Below are 23002 nucleotides of genomic sequence, written 5' to 3' on the forward strand. Positions count from 1 at the left end.
ACAGTGACGGACACCCCATCCGCCAACATATAAACCCCATAGGAAATAGTGGGATTTAGATTTCAGCGGAAAGTCTAAATCAGTCCCTTTGTCCTTCTGGCTGTGACACAGACTGACCAGCGAGGAAGCAGCCTTCTTGCTTGGGGCGCATTGGTTCAGGAAGTGCGGGTGCTATTAAATCCCGGGCCAGATGAAAGCTGCCGGGGTCCGATGGCCTCTCCATTGAAGTTTACGCAGCGTGTCTCGATGAATTGGCTTCCATACTGACAGAGCTGTATAATGAGTCTAAAATACCGGCTAACTCCGGCCGGCATTGTGTGACGCTGCTTAAGAGGAACAGGTGACCTGCTATAGACCACTCTCAATACTTCATGTGGATTAGAAGGTACTCAGAAAACCTTAAGTAACCAGATCACTCTGTAAGCTAAGGGAACTGATCCACCCTGATCACTCGGGGTTTGTCCGCACATGAAGCAAGGTACCATATATAAGGCGGCCAGTGCAGGTATTACATTCTCCTTGGATAGACTAACCTAAGGCATTATCACTCTCCATAGATAGAGAAAAATCTTTAATTCTCTGCAATGGGAATTTCTCTTCACAGTTAAGGCGGCCATGGGGTTGGGAAGCAGCTTCCTGAAATGGACACACAGCCCGTATAAAGGCTGAGAGGGTCATTTCAGACAAACAACTAGCCCTAGTGATACGATAGGGAAACAGTTACCAAGACCGCTTGGTTAATAATTCACCATTGTATATCTCAGTTTACGCGGACGAAATGTTGCAATACTATGTGGCAAGTGATCACATGTGAACACCTTTGATCACATGTGAACACCTTTGAGGCCTCGGAGCACTTCGACAAATTGTCTGCTATAAGGGTGAACTGGCACAAGATTGATGTATTTTTATTGCATTGCGATATATCGAACTGTTGAACGGAAATGTTAAAGCAGCCCTGTCCTCCCTGTGACAATCTATACGATTCTGGCGTACACGTCCCCTCTCTGTAATGGGTAGAATAGCCCCTGAAAGATGGTGCTACCTCTACGTTGCCGTACTTCTCTGCGCTTTACCACAACAGATACCCGGAGCTGTGATTGGGTAAATGGATGTATTACTCCTAAATGTAATCATAGAGGCAGAGAACTGCACTGGCCAAACTTACACTTCTGGCAGATGAAGGAGAGGATGGCATCACCTGATCTAGAATTGTACTATTTTGCGGCACAACTGCGATGGGTGGCACGATGGGGGGGTATTTGTTGGGGTGCTTCTGAAACTGGAGAGCTGTATGTACCCCCTTGGGGCACTCTGCTGGGTCTATTTCTTATTCCACCTTGAGGGGTGTAGTTTCACCGGGAGGGGCTTCTGGTCAGAAAGCAGCAGTAAGTATGGGATAGAGCCCGCTAGACAACGCATATGTAAATACTGTATGAGTGAGAGCCGCCGTTAACATCTTCATTAATCTTGCAGCTGGAGGGGACTATATATTTGAAAGGAGAAAGGATTGGACACTGGTGCAGTTGTTTGAGAACGGGTGAATAGCTGAGTTTTGGGACATAGTAAGTGAATATGAGATCTCACTGCAGCCTTTTCTTTTATATGGGGCACTAGTGGCTACAATGCAGACCTGGTGGTAGAAAGGCATATTAATTGCCCCAGAGCATTGACGTTTGAATTATATATGCACAACCAATGGGAAGCAGAGAGCAATTGAGTTTTATATTAGGTGCATCTCGCACAATCCAAGGGTGAGCTGATTGATCTGTGGTAACTGTGGCCATGGACAAGGGGACACCACCTAGTGATGGGAATTGGGGCAATATCTTAAAATCTACCCCTCCCCTGAGTTACCAGGAACTCCAGATTTAAATTACTTCAGCATTACTGCATGCAAAGGTTGTATCCCACTAGCAAAAGATTATTCCTATGTTCCCAAATGGGAGCAACTTTTTACCATATGGTGTGAGGTGCCTGATGCTAACCTATTGGGAAACAATTGTGCAGTCTGTTAACATATCCACAGAGGAACATTACTAAAACCCTGGAGATCTGTCTTCTAGGGCTTATACCTACGGCTAAATCAAATGCTGTTAGATCTAGATTCACAGATCTGGCATTAATATTAACTTGTCGCCAGCTATCTATGAGCTGGAAAGCTTCAGATGGACCTGGTCTATGTGGTTGGAGAAAAGAGTTGATTCAATAGGTGGATTGTAAGTGTCCGGCACTGAAAGGGGAAATAAAGCGGGGATTGAGGAAACACGACTGTGCTCAGGCTTGGGAAGCAATATTGCAAGATTGTCCTTCTATGGACAGTAAAGGTCGGATTCTTCTCTCCGCCGACGATGATGGGCAATAATGTACATATAGTATACCAAAGAGCCACTGTTTTAGAATAAGGATTTTTTATAGGCCGTCACTGGAATGTAACTCATCAGTGCAGATGGATGTAGGGCCCAGCCGAAGATGTATGCACCCTTCTAAAATACTATGGTATACGTATGACTGTACGGCATCTCCAGTGGTTTTTGTTTTTTTACATTTTTTGAGTTAAATAGGCAAATGTTTTAAATTAACACACTTTGTTTTCTGACAACATGATATTTTATGTATAATGTAAAGTCTCGATCCCTTGTAAGGTAACACAATATATACAAACATTGTAACAGGCTGCGGATATGCGACATTAAAGCTTTGTAAGATTTAACCCGATGCAACATGTTATACCATCGAAAATTAATAAAATAGGTTTAAAAAACAGATGTGTGGAGAAAAAGCATTTTATAATCTATATTTTTGAAATATTTAACATTTCAATGGCCTTTAATAATTATCAAATAACAAAATATATGTTATATTAATTTATTACATTAGCATTACTTTGAAACACTATACTTTTTCAGTAGATTTTATTTGTCAATTTTAATGTTACTTTACAATTCTTTGAAACTTCAGTGGAAGATATTTTGGTAGCAGATATTATTACACTTTCTTTTTTACATTACATATAATGTTTTGGTCATTTTTATATTAAGTTTAGAAATTCAGTAATTTAGTAGTAAATATTTTGACATCAATGTCCGGTACATAGATATTTTTGTAATTGATATTTAGGACTACAACCCGCTCATCCCAGAGAAGCACTCACTGTAATTCCTGGTTACGGCTGCCTCTAGGGGAGCAGATCATGACAATCCTACTGGCTGCACTGGATGCTACCCCCACAGGCAGCACTGGATGCTACCCCCCTACAGGCAGCACTGGCTGCTACCCCCCCACAGGCAGCCCTGGATGCTACCCCCACAGCCAGCACTGGCTGCTACCCCCACAGGCAGCACTGGCTGCTACCCCCAATCAGGTAGCACTGGCTGCTACCCCCAATCAGGTAGCACTGGCTGCTACCCCCAATCAGGTAGCACTGGCTGCTACCCCCATACAGGTAATACTGGCTGCTACCCCCACAGGCAGCACTGGATGCTACCCCCAGAGGCAGCACTGGATGCTACCCCCACAGACAGCACTGGCTGCTACCTCCACAGACAGCACTGGCTGCTACCTCCACGGCAGCACTGCTGCTACCCCCACAGGCAGCACTGGCTGCTATTACTGTTCAGGTGCTTCCAGGGCCACACAGACAAGTATGGCCGGTTACTGATGCTCTCGGGGCATCATCACTGTTGTGGTTGGTCCCTCGAGGACAAAGATGCTGCTATTGCTCATCACTTCTTGTTAAGATATATTTTTCTTTTGTGTCATGTTTGTGTGACCAGTAGGAGTAATAGTAGAATATCCTTTGTGCGCCTGTATCTCTGTGCGTTTCTCTCTGTGCTCCTTCAGTGTTGTCCTTTCCTGATGCTCCTTTTCATGTGGGTTGTTCTCTTAAGTACGTTTGCACCAGTGTCATGTTTAAAACCTTTAGTTCTTTTTTCAAGAGGTCTGGTTTGAAGGTCATGGTGTGATCTGTGTCTGTACTTTGGTGGTTGGGGTTGATGAGGTTCACACCTGTGTACAGTGACTGAACTGTGTGTGTCCTCGCCCATTGCCACTCGGTGCGTAGCACAATAAATGTAATATCTGTTGGAAATCCACATTTCAAGTGTGCACCTCTTTAAATTTTGATCTCGTTATAGACAGTTTAGGTGATTCATCGTTGGGATGGGAATGCCACCCGCGTGATGTACAGTCGTGCCCCTGCCCTGCGTGCCAGACCTACATATACCCGCGATCCTGTTTTTTATTTTTGGTCAAAGCCCCACACTGATCCCGTGTGCATGTGGTGACCTAGGCCTGGTCTGTGACAAAGATCGATTCTGGGACTTGTTCTACATTGCACATCTTCATAGTGACGGAGTACTGTTGGTGCTGCGGGTTTCATGCATGGAGCATGTAGTACCCGCGTACCACGGATGATGAATTATAGTGACTGGGCTTTTTACCTGTGAGACATGAATAGGCGCTTACATGACCATTCATCTACATTTCTGCTGCACACGATGAACTACGAATCCTCAACGATGACATCCCCGGTGTTGTGCATGTGATGTGCTTGTGTGCTAGGATGGATAGTGTGCCTTGCACAAGTGATACAGGCCTGAGGGATCCATTATGGAAGGCCACGGCCTGGACCACAGTACAAGATGGAGGTTGCTTTCTGTAGACCTCATATGTGTATTGTCGCCATCTCCTAGACGGCAGGTGAAGCACCAGGCACTATAATGAGGAAACCGGCCTTCTTTAGAAGTTTCAGGGCCCTTCTTGATACATTGGGAGGAAAATGACTGACTGCAGCTTCTGGTAGGAGATGGCAGGGGGTGCAGGGTGAGGCCTGCAGTTTTTGTTGATAGGGAAAGGAGTCCTTCGAAGAGGCACAGATTCTCGTCTCTCCTAATGATCTGTGTGTGTGTGTGTGTGTATGTACACATTTATGTGTGAGTATATATATATATATATATATATATATATATATATATAAAAACATATATATCTTTAAAAATGTTATTTAATTTTTTATTTGATTTTAACTTTTAAATAACATTATGTTGTATATGTTTGTGTAAATATTTACTTTAGGCAACTTTTTTGTTTTTAAATTAAATTTGAACTAAACATTTTAAAATAATTTTATTTGAAAAATAAATAAAAACGAGTGTGTGTGTGTTTATACATATAGGTAGTATGAAATAATTAGCAAAAACATTGTTTACATTTATTTTACATTATATTAAATGTATATATTTTAATATTTAAAGTATATTACTTTGAAGTTTCTATGTATATTTAAAAAAAAAAACATTCCTACCTGTTTTTGAATTATATTGTCTTGTCATTTCTATTTCATGTATAAGGACATGATATTGTGTTAAATAAAGTTTTTGACACAGTATTTTTGTTAACAATATTTGTTTACCACAATATTGTGTCAGTTCACCCAAAGCAGCATTAGAGTCTTTCCTCCCTCAACAGTGGATACTGCTTGGAAAGCAGCATTACAAGATTACCTCCCTCGCAGAAACAGGCACAACAGTATGAGAAGCCTGCCTCCTTCACACAACAGGTACAGCAGCATTACAAGCTTCCCTCCCTTACATAACAGGTAAAGCAGCATTACAAGCTTCCTTTCCTCACACGTAAGGCACAGCAGTATTACAAGCTTCCCTCCCTTACACAATAGGTACAGCAGCAATACAAGCTTCCCTCCCTTACATAACAGGTACAGCAGCATTACAAGCTTCCTTTCCTCACACATAAGGTTCAGCAGCATTACAAGCTTCCCTCCCCTACATAGCAGGTACAGCAGCATTACAAGCTTCCTTTCCTCACGCATAAGGAGCTTCCCTCCCTTACACAAAAGGTACAGCAGCATTACAAGTTTATTTCAGCAGCATTACAAGCTTCCCATCCTTACATAACAGGTACAGCAGCATTACAAGCTTCCCTCCTTTACATAACCGGTACAGCAGCATTACAAGCTTCCCTCCCCTACATAGCAGGTACAGCAGCATTACAAGCTTCCTTTCCTCACGCATAAGGAGCTTCCCTCCCTTACACAAAAGGTACAGCAGCATTACAAGTTTATTTCAGCAGCATTACAAGCTTCCCATCCTTACATAACAGGTACAGCAGCATTACAAGCTTCCCTCCTTTACATAACCGGTACAGCAGCATTACAAGCTTCCCTCCCTTACATAAAAGGTACAGTCGAGAAGCCTCTACTGGGAACTAAAATCAGCCCTAGCAGATGTTGCCATATCAGCTCCCATTGCATGTGGTATAAGTAAGTGTAATGAGTGAGCTGGACCACAGCAAGGGGGTAAAGAGGGGATCCCTACCAGAATGGTTTGAAACAAATGGGGATAAATGGTCAGAATTCGATGCAAAAACAAATAAAAAATATCACCCCAAGATTAATCAATCTGGATTAATCACCTGTGAGTAATCTTAAAGTGATTGGTGTTAGTGAAAAAGACACGTGGAACCCAAGAGAGCTGTGGCAGCACGGGTGTCTAGGGCAGGGCCTCCTGTGGACGGGCTGGATTGGTCGTTCCTAGACAGTCAGGGAGGGTCATGGGAGGGGCCATTAGCGAACGAGTGAAGGGGGCTTTCGAGCAAGTACATGTGTTGCAGGTGCGACTTGTCACATGCAGCTCCAGAGCAATTCAGAGCAGAAAAATCAAGAGGAGAATTTTTGTTTCCTCTTTTTTTCTCTTGTGTTTAGCTCTTCTGCTTCCATTTCTCTCTTTTCTCAGTCTTTTCTCATGTTTATTATTCTTTTTTGTTGTCACGCTCTTCTCTTAACTGTCACTCACACGTTCTTTACTCATACTTGCCTCTGTCCCACTCTCTCCTCTCCCATCCTATCTCTTACACCTTTTCTGTGTCACATTTCCTTTTTCCTCGCTGTCCCACCCATTGCACCCTCCTATCTCCTACTTCCATCTTCCTCTCCACCTCCAAGGACCAGTGCAAGGATTTTTACCGCCCTCTAAAAAGTACCATTTTCTCCACCACTCCTGCGTCCCCCAAGCAATGAAGACACATTCTTTGCTGACCCTGGTGATGTGAAATCCTCCCAGGGTGGCATTCATTTAGTATACCTTCTGCAAAACCTGCTCAATCCCCTCCTCTCCACATCCTTTCTCCATTCTCTTCTTTTTTATAAAATCATTTTATTGAAATATCTCAGACATGCCAAACATTCCCCTACATTGACATCCCACCTTTCACAGAGAACATGATTAGTTACAAAGTTTAAACATGAGTGAACAGCTCACCATATGGTCAGAACGTGGGTTACATAACAGTTTCCTCAAACTGGAATATCCCGCATCCCCAGATTCCCACCAACCCCATCGCCCCCACAACATTTCTTCTATAATCTCACTAATCTGTCCAAACCTTATCATCTTTATTCAGACAGCCTGTAGATCATCTACTTCTTCTCATTAATCACACACTTCTCCCACCTTCCTCTTCCTCATCCTTCACTTTTCTGTCTCTCATACCCTCCTCTCTCACACTTTTATATACATGCCCCATCTCCCTCCATATTTACACCCTGCTCTCTCCCTTCTCCAGTCACTTTCTTGTACTCACCTCACATCCACACACCCGACTCTCTTCAGGACCAACATCTTACCATCCTCTCTCACAACTTCCTTTCACATGTATTCTTGTCTCACCATGTTCTTTTTATGAAGCCTTTTGAGGATTTGTGATAATTATAAACAAATTAAAGACATTAACTGAGGAATAACTAAAAGAAAAACATTAACCATAAAGTATGTCATTCAGGCAATTACACAATGTGTGAATATCTTCCAATCGAAACAAATATAATGTGTAGATACTTTGTGGCCACTTGGTGTTGGGAGATACCCACGCTCTAGTTTCCATGGTAACCAGGTGGAAAAGTAGTTCCAAATGTGACTCCCACATTTGGCTGGTGGGGCATTCTCAAGCCATATAAAAGGGATCTTCCTCAATCTACCGACCTCAGCTGCGCATCTAATGGTGGTGCCATCTGCGTTCTCCGATGTTCAGTGGGACCTATTAGCTAAAAGTAGGCAAAGCTCCACTAATGTACTGTCTCCTCTCGAACCACCCTCCTTCTCCAAACTTCCTGCTAAACGCACCTTGAAAGAAGAGTCGACCGGCCTTTGAAGTACCTCAGATAATGTTCTATTGACTCTTACCCGAAGGGTTTCATTTTTGCTTAGGAGCATGTCATGTGCATTAAGTCAGCTAGTTCATTATGGCATCTTGTACAGGCCAAGGAGACTACACCCACCTTCCATAGATGTTCAGCATTGGAGGACATTCTATATAATTAACATATTTGTATAAGTTGAAGTTTCAGGAAAATGGCTATCACCCTTAGAGTGTTCATCCAATCTGCCTTGTCCTATCTCCCTATATCTGTCTCCCAAAGATGAGGGAACAATACACCTTTGAACTACCACCCTATCGATCGTCCCCATGAGCAGCTGTGCCGCCAATGGGCTCTGCTTTGGTATTATCAACCCCTAGGGAAGCTGACATCAAGAGTGTGACGGCATTGAAGGTACTTTAATAAATGCGCGTTAGCTAGTGTAAATTCAGATTGTAGGTGGGGAACGATATCATGTAAGTATCTTTCCATAGGTTGCCTGATTGAGAGACGCCGATATTGTCCCATTCTCTAAGGTCTTCTAACAATTTATCATGCCTCAGATGTTCTCTGCCAGAAGGGTGTCTGCAATGCAAGTTTACCCTCCCATTTAGCCCATCGACGAGCTTTCTCGCCATCATTTAAGAACCACTATAATGTGGAGGAGGAGAAGCAAAGGGCCCTTGGGGCTCTACAGCAAACTTTGCATTCCCTAATACTTCAGAAGGGTGGATTCAATGTAAAAATGTGGGCAGTCCCTTAACCCAAACGTTTGCCCAAATGAAGCCGATGTCACTGGATCGAAAATTGCTATGAATGTGTTTGGGCATTTCACAGGGATAGTTCTAAAATATGTACTCAGGCCTTTAGGAAGCAGGATCATTTTATAAAGTGCAATCCTCCCAAGTATACTGTATTGAGGAGCAGTTTGCTCACATAATGGTTGTCACTTCTGATTTGAGCCCTCAGGGGGATGAGGTTTAATTCTAGCAGCACGCAGGATCAGGAGCCAAATGTATCCCAAGATATTTAAATTCTGATGCAGTAGCGATGCACACGTCACACCCACTGGTACGTAGCTAGGTTCCCCTGCAGTGGGACCATGGTGGATTTATCCCAGTTCAGGCAGTCACGATCCCTGCCTGTATAAATGCAGCATTTGCACGAGTCTCTGACTCATCCACCCCGGATATCCCAAAAAAGGAGTAGGCGATCCGCATACAGAGAAATGTAGTCTTCATAATTCCCCTGCCATTTATTCTACTAGCAGATCACCCCATTCCAGGTTGCTAAAGTTTTGAAGGCAAAGAAGAATAAAAAAGGAAAAGAGGGGTCATCCCTGTCTTGTTCCCCTGTGGATATCACATGCAGAAGACAAAACGCCTTTGATTCTAACTCTTGACTCTGAATGATCATGTAATAACTTCATGTTAGAGAGAAAGTACGGCCCAAAGTACAATCGAGTAAGAACATGCTGCATAGGGGTCAGGGCAGAGAATCAAAGGTCTTTGCAAAATCAATGAGCATTAGTGCACAGGGGCCAGACAAGTCCTGCATTCGTGTGAGTGCAGTTTGAACTCTTCACATGCAATGACTAGTGCCCCTGTTTGGCATGAAGCCATTTTGGTCTCTTCATATCAAAGAGCCAACTACCCCCATCAAACTGTTGGCTAATGCTTTGGCAAGAACCTTGGCTTCTAACTTAATTAATGAGATTGGCCAATACAATAGGCAGATGTCGGGCGCTTTGCCCAGTTTAACTAGAACTGTTACTGTAGCAGATTGGAGATCTCTAGGCAAAGAAATGTTCAACCCGGCCTCTTTCAACGTACAGCAGGTGTGTTGACGTATTTGATGCAATCTGCAGAAAGAACTCCACCCGGAATCTGTTTCAACATACGTCTTACCGGTTTGTATTCCAGCCAAGGCACCGGCAAACTCATCTTCATTGAGTGAAGATTCAAGTTTGTTCCAAAAATCATTGACTAGACTTTGAAGGGGAAGGTCACCTATAAGGCAGGACAGATTCTCTATTTTGGGAATGGACCTGGAGTGATACAAGGCGAGACAGTAGTCTGTGAATATCTCAAGGGTGTCTGTTCTCAATATTCTGGAAATGCCTTGGATACAGGAGACTAGTCTAGAGATGATCTCTCTATGTGTCAACCAGTACAACACTTTACCCAATTTGGCCCCCATCTAGTATACTCTCAGTAGAGATGCTATCCATGTTAATCTAGCTGAGTCTAATGTCAATTGTAGGAGACATTCTCTAGAGATCTCTAACGCGCGTAGCAGTGAGTTCTCCATAGTAGATTTTGAATTTGTTTGATTTAAGATTGCTAACGTCTGTGTCTTTTAATCAATTTTTATGGGCCAGATAGCATTTCACTTTCTCCCTAATTACCGTTTCAAGGGCTTTCCATGATGTGCTATAGCCCAACTCATGAAATAATCACTGACGCTGGTTCTCAGCTCATCCGAGCATTAATAGGGACACATCAAGAACAGGAAGTCACTGATTGTGCATCTCAGCTGATCCAAGCGTTATTAGAGACACATCAAGAACAGGAAGTCACTGACTGAGGATCTCAGCTGATCCAAGCATTAATAGAGACACATCAAGAACAGGAAGTCACTGACACTGGATCTCAGCTGCTTTGAAAAAGACCCATCAAAGGGAAGAAACAATCACTGATGTTGCACCTCAGTTCTTCTAAACCCATCAAGAACATGAACTAATCACTGATGCAGGACCTCAGCTGGTCCAACCTTTCTCCAGAATCCAGATCAGAAATGATTTAAGAAGTACATCTCTTACCCAAGGAGATAAAATTGACATCAATTAGAAACTCCTAAAACTGACCTAGCACCTTCACAACGCTTTAGGACATAATCGCAAACCCTACAAAGGGCAACAAGCACAAATCTCAACTACAAAAGGCCAACACCACAATACTGACTACAATAAGACATTCCCCTCATCATGCTCAGTACACCACTCCTCCACTGGCATGTAAAAAAAGACAATATTCTGTGGCTAATGGCAAGCCGATATTAAGCACACATCGTCGATAATGTATTCAAGATTCAAGAATCAAAAAATGCTCTAGTAAACATTTTGGAATTCAGATTATGACAGCAAAACAACAGTGCAACGACACACAGACAAATGCATACATACATTCATACTCAATTGCATATATGAATGTCCAAACTTACTGAGAGATAATACCAGACATATTCATACACAAACCCAGTGGCACACACACTCACACAGATGCACAAATTGAGCCTGTGACACACATACTCACAATATCTTCCACACCCAAATCTATAGGCAGACATGTACAAAAAGACACAGGTAAGTGCACTCGCTCAAAGAGATACACACACACGCAAAAAAACACATACACAGATGCAGGCACTCCCACAAATTATTGTTACCATGCACACAAACAGGGGCGGCTCCTCCGCTAAGGTGAAGGAGCATCACCCCACTAGATTTTCGGGAAAGGAAAAATAAAATTATAATAACACTAAGTTATTATCATTTTATTTTTCCTGGGAGAAGGGGTGGGGCGGGGTTGGAGGGAGGGGGCCGGAGCAGGGGTATGTGCTGTATAAAGTGCATATGTCTGTTTGGCCGGCCGTGTTGGGCCGACCAAACTAACATGCACACTTTGCATGGTCTCTACCCGGCTGTATTGTACAGCCGAGTGGAGAACATGCCCAGGCTCCCATTCCCAGTCTGAGGGGTGAAGCAGGCCACTCAGACCAATCACGACATTGCTGTCATGCTGGTGACAGCAATGTCGTGATTGGCTGGGATCCTGGGTGCACCAAGGAAGAGGACAAGGACGGAGGTGAGACGAACGCATCTCCCCTACAGGTAAGCGTTTTTTTTCTTCCCCGTGCTTCCCCCCCCACCCCAGCCACCCCGTTGAGTGGCAGCCGCCACTGCACACAAAAACACACCAAAAGACACATGCACACAAATAAGTAGACAAATGTCTGCACGGGCACACAACCAGATGCCTATGGTCAATGCATATCTACTCTGACACAGGCCACATAACTATGTGATTACTGCGTAAAGGTTGGGAGAGTAATTCTTGTTTTGCTTCTTTCAGGAAGACCCTTGGAGTGCTCTGGGCCCCAAACTCCCCACACCTTGGCTCTCCAACCAGTACATTTACCTGGTGGAGGCACCACCCAGGCTCAAGGGTGGACCATTGGCGTCTCTGCATCTCTAACCTAGACAGTCACATACACAGATCTGCACATACACAATGATAGATCTGTAACTGCACAGGACTCACGGCTGCCACTCACCCTCATGGTGGTGCACTGTTCCTCTTCCCTGAGTTTAGACTCCAGAATGTATCCCATCTCTTTCCTCAGAGGACACAGCCAGTCCTGGAGCTTCACCTGCAGAGAGGAAAACGCACAAGTGACAAATGTAGATCTCTAAAGTGAAGTTAATCACTTGATAATAAACACTACATAGTGATCAGCCACACCTACCCGAGATGTAAGCACCACGCCCCACATATACAGATTTTAAGTCTGTTTTTATTATGAAACAATTTTTCACCCAATATAATAGATTTGCTCTTTATAGTTTAGCTTTTGTACAGTCTGTTCCTTTTGTGTATTTGATGTGATTTGTTTTTATACATTTTGCCTCAATGGGTTTGCACCTGCTTTTAGTGTATATTGTATACATCCTATGTTTTTAATAGTATGTAAAAAAAAAAATTGATAATTGCAGCCCTGGTGAAGATCGTTATTTAACAGCGAAACGTGTTGACTACCTTGCTGAGTCTTATGCTTTTTACTGGAAAAAGAACAAAGAATTCATTTATAAGAGAGGGCTGGACTTCCTTGGTTATTTGGACATAAAGGGCCTGATTCTAACTTTGGAGGACGGTGTTAAACCGTCCCAAAAGTGGCGGATATACCACCTACCGTATTACGAGTCCATTATATCCTATGGAACTTGTAATACGGTAGGTGGTATATCCGCCACTTTTGGGACGGTTTAACACCGTCCTCCAAAGTTAGAATCAGGCCCAAAGACTGTTATATTTTGGTTGTTGTTGCCTCTCTGTTTGAGTATGAATTTAGAAGTTTGGATTTGGGGGCGGCTGATCCAAGGAGGTAGACAACACTGTTGCCTATTTAAATAGAAGGTTTACAGGAATCAGCCAGTGGGTGCTGGGAGGTGCCTTTAGCTGTCCACATTTTTGCAAACTTTATGAGAGGGGCCGATGAGAGGTGAGTAGAAGAAGAGGATTAGGGCCTTCAGCAGGCATATGCAAAGAGGAGCAAATGAGAGGTGCGCAGAGGAAGAGGAGTATAGTGAAAAGTAGGTTTTAGACCTGGCATCCTTGGTGTGGTTTTCCCCCTAACTTTTTGCCTTCAACGCTCCAGTCTGCTAACTTTGCATTGCTGGTTTTAAGACCCTGCACACTTTACCACTGCTAACCTGTGCTAAAGTGCTTGTGCTCTCTCTCCTTAAAACATAACAAAATACCCAATTACCACACTTCCTGTGCTTGTACGGTCCTAGTAGAGTGGAACTACCTATTCCCAGGGCCTGTAAACTAAATGCTACTAGTGGGCCTGCAGCAATGATTGTGCCACCCACTTAAGTTGTACTTTAAACATGCCTCAGGTCTGTCTTTATATGGAGTTATAAACTGCTATTTCGACATGGGAAAATAAATCTTTTTCTAGGCCCAACCCTTACTTTTAAGTTTTGCATGTACTGGTGGTAAAAACTCCTAAAGTCGTTTTTCACTACTGCAAGGCCTTTCTCTCCAATAGGATAACTTTGGAGTCCCCTTATTACATTTTATAAGTATAATTTCCAAATGGGAACAGGTATTCAAATCATGTTTGGTGTCTTTCAAATCATATTGAAAAATCCTAACTTTGGGTAAAGTTGTATTTAAAATTACAATTTTGAAAATGCCACTTTCAGAAAGTTGCCATCTTTCTGCCTTAGTCATTTTGTGCCTACAGCGTATCTCTTGGTCGCATGACTGGGTGTGAGTGACAGCTGGGCCTTGTATATTTCTCCTAGACAGCCACACACTGTAGGGAGCTTAGGTGTGTGTCTGGATGGGTCATCATCGGCAGGATGGGAGAGAGGAGCTGGACTCAGCCCCACTTGAAAAGGATGTTTCCTGTCTCCACATAAAGGGTTGGATTTCCCCTGACGTTAGTCTGGAGCTAGGGCAGAGAAGGTCAGGGAATCTGTGCACGTCAAATGCCTGTCTCTAGAAGCTTCGCCCACTTCAGAGGCACAACTGGGTATGAACACTGGACTTTAGACACCACCACTTCATTTCCCTTCTGGTCTGTGGATACTCTGCCAGGAAGAAGGACTGCTTTGCTGTTGAAAGGACTGCTATTCTGCTGGGCTGCTGCTCTGACGGACTGCCACCCTGCTCTGCTGATTGGCTGCCTACTGCCCTCTTGTCTCGGTGAGAATGATTGGACCTGCATCTCTTAAATCCGGAACCCCAGAGTGACTTCAAGAGCTAGTTGCCTGACCTCCTGGTGTGAAGCTTCAGGCACACAACAGGCTTCCAACAACCTTGCACCTGAACCTAGACCTTGCCATCTGTGAGTCTACCCTGCCAAGTGCAGTCTGGTACCCTTGGAAGTGGGTTTAAGGTGCTCTGCCTGCCTCAGTGGACGCAGCAGAACCAAAGCATATCCTCGGCAGCGAGGTGCAAACGCGAGCAGAAACGACGCATCACCGCTGCTGCATGGATTGGACCCATTGTAAAGACCTGCAGCGCCACCTCAGCCTCATAAGAACCACCACTGTGCAACACATCCTCGGCACAGGCCCTCTCATCCCTCATCAACAGCAGCCTTGACGCCAGATTTGGCATCGCAGCCTCACAGCTCTTCGGAACCGATACATCACATACATACCCGACTATGCACTTCATCCTGTACTCTGGACTTTGCATCTCAAGCCCGTTTGATGAGATCCTCGACCACGAGGCAGGCCCTCGCATCGCAGCCTTGCCGCATCTTGGAACCAACGTATCACTTTGGCTGTGTGAAGCATCTTCCACGCAGATCCTCGCAATGCTCCGGAAAGAAGGTTTTAAGGTACTCTGTTCAATGGGTCTGAGTGGGTCCCTGTACCCACCTCTGTTCGCTGACGGGGTGAACCTGTGACTTTGTCCTGGTCCGGCGCAACCAGATCTCCACAAGTGGAGCTTTGTGCTTTTTGGAGCTATTTTCACTTAAATCTTTAAACTTGAATATCTCCTGTTCTACTTATTGGATGTTTGCCATTTTTTTCTTGTTTTATGTATTTAGGAAAGTTCTATTTCTCTAACGTGGTGTGGGAACATTTTGGTTGTAGGTGTTTTTTTCACTTTACTACTGTTTGAAGTGTTGCACAAATACTTTACAACTTGCCACTACATTATGCATGACTGCTGGATGCACAGCTACCCGAGGGTTGAACACAGGCTAATTTAGGGTTGGCTTATGCCTCCACCTGACAAAGATTGTGGAAGCTCCTTCTCCAGGGCTCACACCCCAGTCAGTTAACAAACCAATTTCTTCAAGTAGGCGTCTACTGAGGGCAACAATGAGAGGCGAGTAGAGGGAGCAGAGCAGGGTGATGAGTAGGCATCTACTCAGAGGTGGTGATGAGCGGTGAGTAGAAGAAGAACGGGTTATGAGTAGACATGTACTGAGAGGACCCAATCACAAAAACTGGGAGGGAGCACACTGCCTCTTATGCTATCACACAATTCATCCAGATGCATTGTGGTAAATGCAGTGCATAATAACACACTTGAATTGAAATTCTTTAGTGTCCAATAAAAAGGAAGGTTTAGGCTTTGCAGAAGGGATATTTTGCCAAGACAACTTAGCAGTTTAAAAGCTGGCATCCTAGGCTGCAGTGGCAGGACTAGAGTCATGTTTTCACTTTGTCACTTTAGTGGTTGCACAATCAGTGCTGATGTCCAATAGTGACATTTAACTTTCCGGCCCTGGATACACAGAGAACCAGGAACTTATATATAAGTGTACCAATCAAGTGTTAGACAATTAAACATATACTTTAGGGGTCAGATAACAGGCACTGGGGCCTGGTCAGCAGAGCTCAGAGCACTTCAGAGTCATAAAACCAGCACTTACTCCAGCAAAACGTGGGGGTGATCCTGTAAAAAGGGCATTCTCTCACACTTAGCTGCAGACGGAACAAGGGAGACGAGCGGTACCTGGAATTATTGGAGGGATCCAGAGGACGTTTCCTTAGGAGGGGGGGTGAAGGAGGTGGGACACACTAGAGAGTATTGGAGGGATCCACTAGAGAGGGATATTGAGGGAGGTGAGACAGTACTTTGAGTATTGGAAGGACATATAGGAGTCTTCTTCAGGAGAAGGAGGACAAGGGAGTTGGGGCTGTACCTGAGAGAATTGGAGGGATCCACAGGAGTATCTTTCAGGAGAAGGAAGACGAGGGAGTTGGGTCTGTACTTGAGTAATGGAGGGATCCTCAGGTGGTTTCTGCAGGACAAGAAGGTCTGCACCAACCTTAAAGAGAACTGATGTGCTGACAGCAGACACAGCAGAGTTCAGGATGTCTGCTGGAGGATTAATCAAGATATTTTTCATAAGTGGGAGGAAGCTCACTGGAATCAGGCCCAACAGATTACCAGCGGTCAGGATCCAATAACACAAATTATCAAAGTTAATCACATTAAAGCCAGTCCATAAGTGGCAGGTGCTGGTGGGAGTGCAGGAGAAGGGGTAATAAGACCAAATTCCACAGCAATCTTTTCTCTGACGGTTCAGCTTTTTGTGAAATAAATGCTGGCTACACAAAATATTTAGAAGATAAAATTATACCAGACAGAAACAGAAGTTAACCATTGATCATTTAAAAAAATATTGACGCCACGCCTCTCTAATGGGGGATTCGTATTTGAAGAGCACAACTTTGTACTGGAGTCTTAAGTGCGTCTCCAGATGTGTTCCTTACATTCTATTTCTTGTTTTATCTCAGCTACCCTCCGTAAACCACACTGACCACACAGGGGCCTATTTAGAGTTCAGCAGAGAGGGTACTCCATAGTAATGGTAATGGACCTGCCAGATCTATAGTCAGCCAGGCCTCAAGTATTTCAGTGGCAGCACGGCTCCGGCTCAGTTGCTGGCGTCATGGAGCAGGGACCATCAGAGGTTCACGTATAACACCTTCTGCCTGACTCAGAGTTGATGGTGTAATGTTCTTTTTTTGTTTTTCTGTTTATCACCACCAGAGGGACAGGGAAAATAATTACCCCCACAACATGGGAGGCAACTCACAGGGGGCAGAAGGATTATTAGTTTTACTTTCCAAAAATGATAGCCCGCTGTGGGAGTTTGTTATTGGATAAAGTAAAATGTTGCAGACGTTTGACAGGTGGCTGTCATGTTTGATGGAGCCGTCCGTCAAACATTTACAATATTGGCAGGAGCCAACAAGAACGAGCGTAACAGCGGATCCTGCCAATGCTTAGAGTGGTCCGCAAGGCTGCAGATAACCCTAAATTTGACAGGCGCTGGTCCCTCGGCATGGCAGGAGTAAAGTAAAGTTCTCTGCCAAGATCTAAATCAGCACCCTGCGTTTTATTCACCTGCATCTACTGTTGACATTAGATCAGTGGTTCCCAACCTGGGGTCCGCAAAGCCCCCTCAGGGGGTCCGCGACTGCTTAGAAAATGTAATAGTTTTAACAGATTAGGTCCCCAGATTTCAGTAATGACTTAGTGGGAGGTCCCCGGATTCCAATAATGATTCAGTGGGGGTCCCTGGGTTCCAGTAATGATGAAGTGGGGGTTCACAGAAGTCAAAAGGGTGGGAACCGCTGCATTAGATAACACGTGCAGTGCTGTAGAGACAGCAGCGAAACATACCTCATATGTAGTATGTGGGCAGTTGAGCGTGGAGACAGAGCTCAGCGCACCAGGTCGGAGACCAGATATCCTCCCTTCACTTGATCGAAGACTGACTGACAGATCTCCGCAGGCAGATCACTGTGGTTACATCTGAGCCGCTGCGTCGCCGATGAAGACTGCCAGATCTCCGCAGGCAGATCACTGTCGTTACATCTGAGCCGCTGCGGTGCCGCTGAAGACTGGCAGATCTCCGCAGGCAGATCACTGTGGTTACATCTGAGCCGCTGCGGCACCGATGAAGACTGCCAGATCTCCGCAGGCAGATCACTGTGGTCACATCTGAGCCGCTGTGGCGCTGCTCAAGACTGGCAGATCTCTGCAGGCAGATCACTGTGGTTACATCTGAGCCACTGCGGCGCCGATGAAGACTGCCAGATCTCCGCAGGCAGGCAGATCACTGTGGTCACATCTGAGCCGCTGCGGCGCCGCTGAAGACTGGCAGATCTCTGCATGCAGATCACTGTGGTTACATCTGAGCCGCTGCGGCGCCGCTGAAGACTGGCAGATCACTGTGGTTACATCTGAGCCGCTGCGGCGCTGCTGAAGACTGGCAGATCTCTTCCAGGCAGATCACTGCGGTTACATCTGAGCCGCTGCGGTTACATCTGAGCCGCTGCGGTGCAGCTGAAGACTGCCAGATCCCTGCAGGCAGATCACTGTGGTTACATCTGAGCCGCTGCGGCGCCGATGAAGACTGCCAGATCTCCGCAGGCAGGCAGATCACTTTGGTTACATCTGAGCTGCTGCAGCACCGCTGAAGACTGGCAGATCTCCGCAGGCAGATCACTGTGGTTACATCTGAGCCGCTGCGTTGCCGATGAAGACTGGCAGATCTCCGCAGGCAGATCAATGTGGTTACATCTGAGCCGCTGCGGCGCTGCTGAAGACTGGCAGATCTCTTCCAGGCAGATCACTGCGGTTACATCTGAGCCGCTGCGGTTACATCTGAACCGCTGCGGTGCCGCTGAAGACTGCCAGATCTCTGCAGGCAGATCACTGTGGTTACATCTGAGCCGCTGCGGTGCCGATGAAGACTGCCAGATCTCCGCAGGCAGATCACTGTGGTTACATCTGAGCCGCTGCGGCGCCGATGAAGACTGCCAGATCTCTGCAGGTAGATCACTGTGGTTACATCTGAGCCGCTGCGGCGCCGCTGAAGACTGGCAGATCTCCGCAGGCAGATCTCTGTGGTTACATCTGAGCCACTACGGCGCCGCTGAAGACTGCCAGCTTTGCTGAGCAGGCGCTGTGTTTAATGAGTCAGCTCAGTAAAGTTTTTTTTCCAAAAACAAACTACAAATTTTGTTATAGAAAAACAAAAAGGAAAAGTAACAGAGTTTTCTACCATTTCGGGGGGTTAATTTCTTTGGTTTGCTGTGTGAGACCGCCAGACGCTTCCTGGTGAACCCAGTTAGGTAAACTGGACTCTAAGAGCCACTTCTATCTCTGGTATAGTGACCGAGGGCCCAGCGGCAGATGGGCCGTAGAAAGGGTTTCTGCTGACGGAGCCCAGGGAGGCTCTGCTGTTGGAAACAAGGCACTTCTCCTGACCCTAAACCGAGCGGGTGAGCTGCGGGTTAGGCCGACAAGACAACCGCTGCTTTCTGGTGGATCCCTTCACCTGCCAAACTCTGGTGAGGCCCATACTCAGTCATTCCTGGCAGCATTCTCTGTGGCTCCTCAAGAATGTCATGAATAATCCCTGCTTCCCTACTCCCTAGACTAGGGTCTCAAGTGTGCGACCTGTAATCCCAGGGCTGTGACAGATGCACCATGTGCTCTTCTGCGGCCTCCTCTCTGGAGTACAAAGTGGGATTCGAAGGCTGCGACCCACACACCCTGTGCTCCTCGGCAGCCACTTCTGTAGCACTGGCACTCTCAGTTTGTGACCAGTGATCCCTGGACGGCACCTGCCATACCTTGTGCTCTGCTGCACATGGGGCTCACGGTATGAGATCTGTGATCCCGGGACAGACACAGACACAAGTTGTACTCCTGGCCCTCTCTCCGTATAAAGCCCACAGAACTGTCCAAGATCCCAGAACATATTATGTGTACACTGGATCTCTTTCACTGCAAAGCCCACGGTGCTGGAGATCCCTGAACACGCACAGACATACTATGTACACTTATGCAGCATCTTCTGTGGGGCTCAAGGTCTGGGACATGTGACCACAGGGCTGTGACAGACATACCGCCTTTCTATAGGCTTCACACCTTGTGCTCTTGTGCAGAATTCTCTATGGAGACCTTGCAGTGCAATGAGTGATCTCTGAATTCCTCCAGACCACCTCTGTGCTCCTGGGCAGAATTCTCCATGAAGCCTTTACTAAGCACTAACTTCTGCCTGGATTGATACAGACACACCTCGTACATCTGCAGCCCCTTCTTGTTGGCTCAATGTGGGGTTGTGATCCCAGGGCTGTGACATACCTTTCTGCCCTTGGATAGGCCTGGGTGGAACTCCGCAAAGTGATAAAAAAAACTCAGCCGTGCTCCGTGGAGTTGCGCAAGCAGCGGAGTGCATTAGGCCCTGCCATTGGTGCTGATTTATAGCGCTGGGTGTTTGTCCTGCGCTGAAAAATCAGCACGAACGGCACCACGTGCAGCGCATGAGGGTGCTGCTTCTTTTCTGCCGCTCAAGTAGATTTTTAACTTGAGAAGCAGCTTCTTCAACGTGAACGGAAGGTTTCTCAATGCGTGAGGTAGCGACCATCCGCGACCGCCCAAGTTGAGAAATCTCACTGGGAGGTGGTCTGGAGTAAGATTTTCCTCGCTTACCAACTTAACGTTAGCGAGTGCAAACAAGGAAAAAAACTCCACTCCACACCACTACATGGAGTTTTTTGGAACTCCGCGCTCTAAGCGGAGTGGGAAAAACTCTGCAAACTCCGCGAGCCGAGCGGAGTTTACCGCCCACCCCTACCCTTGGGCAGCTTTCTCAATGTAGTCCTAAGTACGCAATCAGTGCTCGGTGACCATTAAGGATAAAACAACAAGCGCTGGATTTCCAGATCTAAGTGGCCTTGGGTGGACACGGCACTTCGTTGGGTGGGACGGGGCACTTCGTTGGGTGGGACAGGCCCACCTGGCTTAACCTCTAGAACTGGACCCGTTTCTCTATATTTCTCAAGGAGTGACTTCACTTGCGATCCCATCACTCCCTCAGACATACCTTGTACTCCTCTGCAGCCTTCCCTATAATTCTCAAGGAGTGAGTTCACTTGTGATCCCATCACACCTACACACATACCTTGTACTCCTGGGCAGCCTTCCCTATAATTCTCAAGGACTGACTTCACTTGTGATCCCATCACACCCACACACATACCTTGTACTCTTGGGCAGCCTTCCCTATAATTCTCAAGGACTGACTTCACTTGTGATCCCATCACACCCACACACATACCTTGTACCCTTGGGCAGCCTTCCCTATAATTCTCAAGGAGTGAGTTCACTTGTGATCCCATCACACCTACACACATACCTTGTACTCCTGGGTAGCCTTCCCTATAATTCTCAAGGAGTGACTTTACTTGTGATCCCATCACACCTACACACATACCTTGTACTCCTGGGCAGCCTCCTCGATGGGACTCACTGAGTGAGACCTGTGCTCCTTGGATCTGTCACACACAACACAGATGAGCGTCTGGTCCTCTTCACAGAACAGCCGGAGTTTCTCCTCGTGTTTCTCGCACAGATTCCCCTCCGGGGGCTTCACGGGGGGCAGGTGAAGCTGTTTTACCATTTCCACCATGTTTCCCAGTTGCCTGATGGGTCGGAGGCTTCTCCCAGGAGATATCTCTCTGCACTGCGGACAGGGGGAGTTTCCATCTCTCCCCTCCCAGCTCTGAGTGATGCAGGAGCGGCAGAAGACGTGTCCACAGTCCGTGGACACCGGGTCCGTGAAATATTCCAAACAGATGGAACAAGTGGCCTCATCTCTGAGACCCGTGAGCTGAGCTGCGGCCATGATCGCGGAAATGCAGGGAGGGAGGGAAGTTTCGTTTCTCAGTTTGTAAAGTGGGAGCGTCTGTGTGTAAAGTGGGAGTGTCTGTGTGTCTCTTCCTGTGTGTGCTGGGACTTCGTAGCTCTCTGTTTGTGTAAAGTGGGGGTGTCAGTCTGTATAAAGAGGGAGTGTCTGTCTGTATGAAGTTGGGGTGTCAGTGTGTATGAAGTGGGGGTGTCTGTGTGTATAAAGTGGGAGTGTCTGTGTGTATAAAGTGGGAGTGTCTGTGTATATAAAGTGGGGGTGTCTGTATGTGTAAAGTGGGTGTCTGTATGTGTAAAGTGGGAGTGTATGTGTAAAGTGGGGGTGTCTGTGTATATAAAGTGGGGGTGTCTGTGGGTATAAAGTGGAAGTGTTTGTGTGTATAAAGTGGGAGTGTCCCCCCTCCTCTCGTGTGTACTGGGACTTCCTGGTTCAAACCCCCGTCGCGTTCCAATCTGGGCCACTGAAGAAGGCCTTTCTAATTGTATTTTAAATGCGTGCATTTAGCGCTTACTACCCCGGACGAGACATCGCAGCACTAATGTGCAAGTTCAGCTCTGACTGTAGCAGCCCCGGCCCCAGAGGCGGTAAATAACCCCCGACTGCGTCCCGGGGGTTTATTTCTGGGGAGAAGAGTGAGGCGGAGGGTGAGAGAAATACAGGGAATTACAAGCGACCCCAAGACTTTCAGTCTGAGACCACAAGAGAAAGGGGCGGGGGAGGGAGGAATACCCGGGTGTGAACGAATCACAGGGAAGAGAGGGAAACACGGACATAAAGGCAGAGAGAGGAGGAAAGAATGTCAGAGGAGAAAAGGCAACAGAGGTGGAGAAACGAAAAGGACGAGGAATAGAAAACGCTTCATCT

General features: G+C 46.1%; 1 protein-coding gene across 1 annotated transcript; it reads right to left on the minus strand.

The window, feature by feature from the left end:
- Positions 1-155: 155 nt before the first annotated feature.
- Positions 156-22477, minus strand: LOC138278808 (E3 ubiquitin-protein ligase TRIM39-like). The gene is made up of 3 exons (XM_069219320.1): positions 21707-22477; positions 12475-12583; positions 156-367 (listed from the first exon to the last, which is right to left on the minus strand). The coding sequence occupies exons 1-3, from the start codon at positions 22115-22117 to the stop codon at positions 156-158; spliced, it is 732 nt and encodes a 243-aa protein (XP_069075421.1). The 5' UTR covers positions 22118-22477.
- Between the last annotated feature and the right edge of the window lie 525 nt (positions 22478-23002).

Source organism: Pleurodeles waltl, unplaced genomic scaffold, assembly GCF_031143425.1.
Source record: "Pleurodeles waltl isolate 20211129_DDA unplaced genomic scaffold, aPleWal1.hap1.20221129 scaffold_59, whole genome shotgun sequence".
Taxonomy (NCBI): domain Eukaryota; kingdom Metazoa; phylum Chordata; class Amphibia; order Caudata; family Salamandridae; genus Pleurodeles; species Pleurodeles waltl.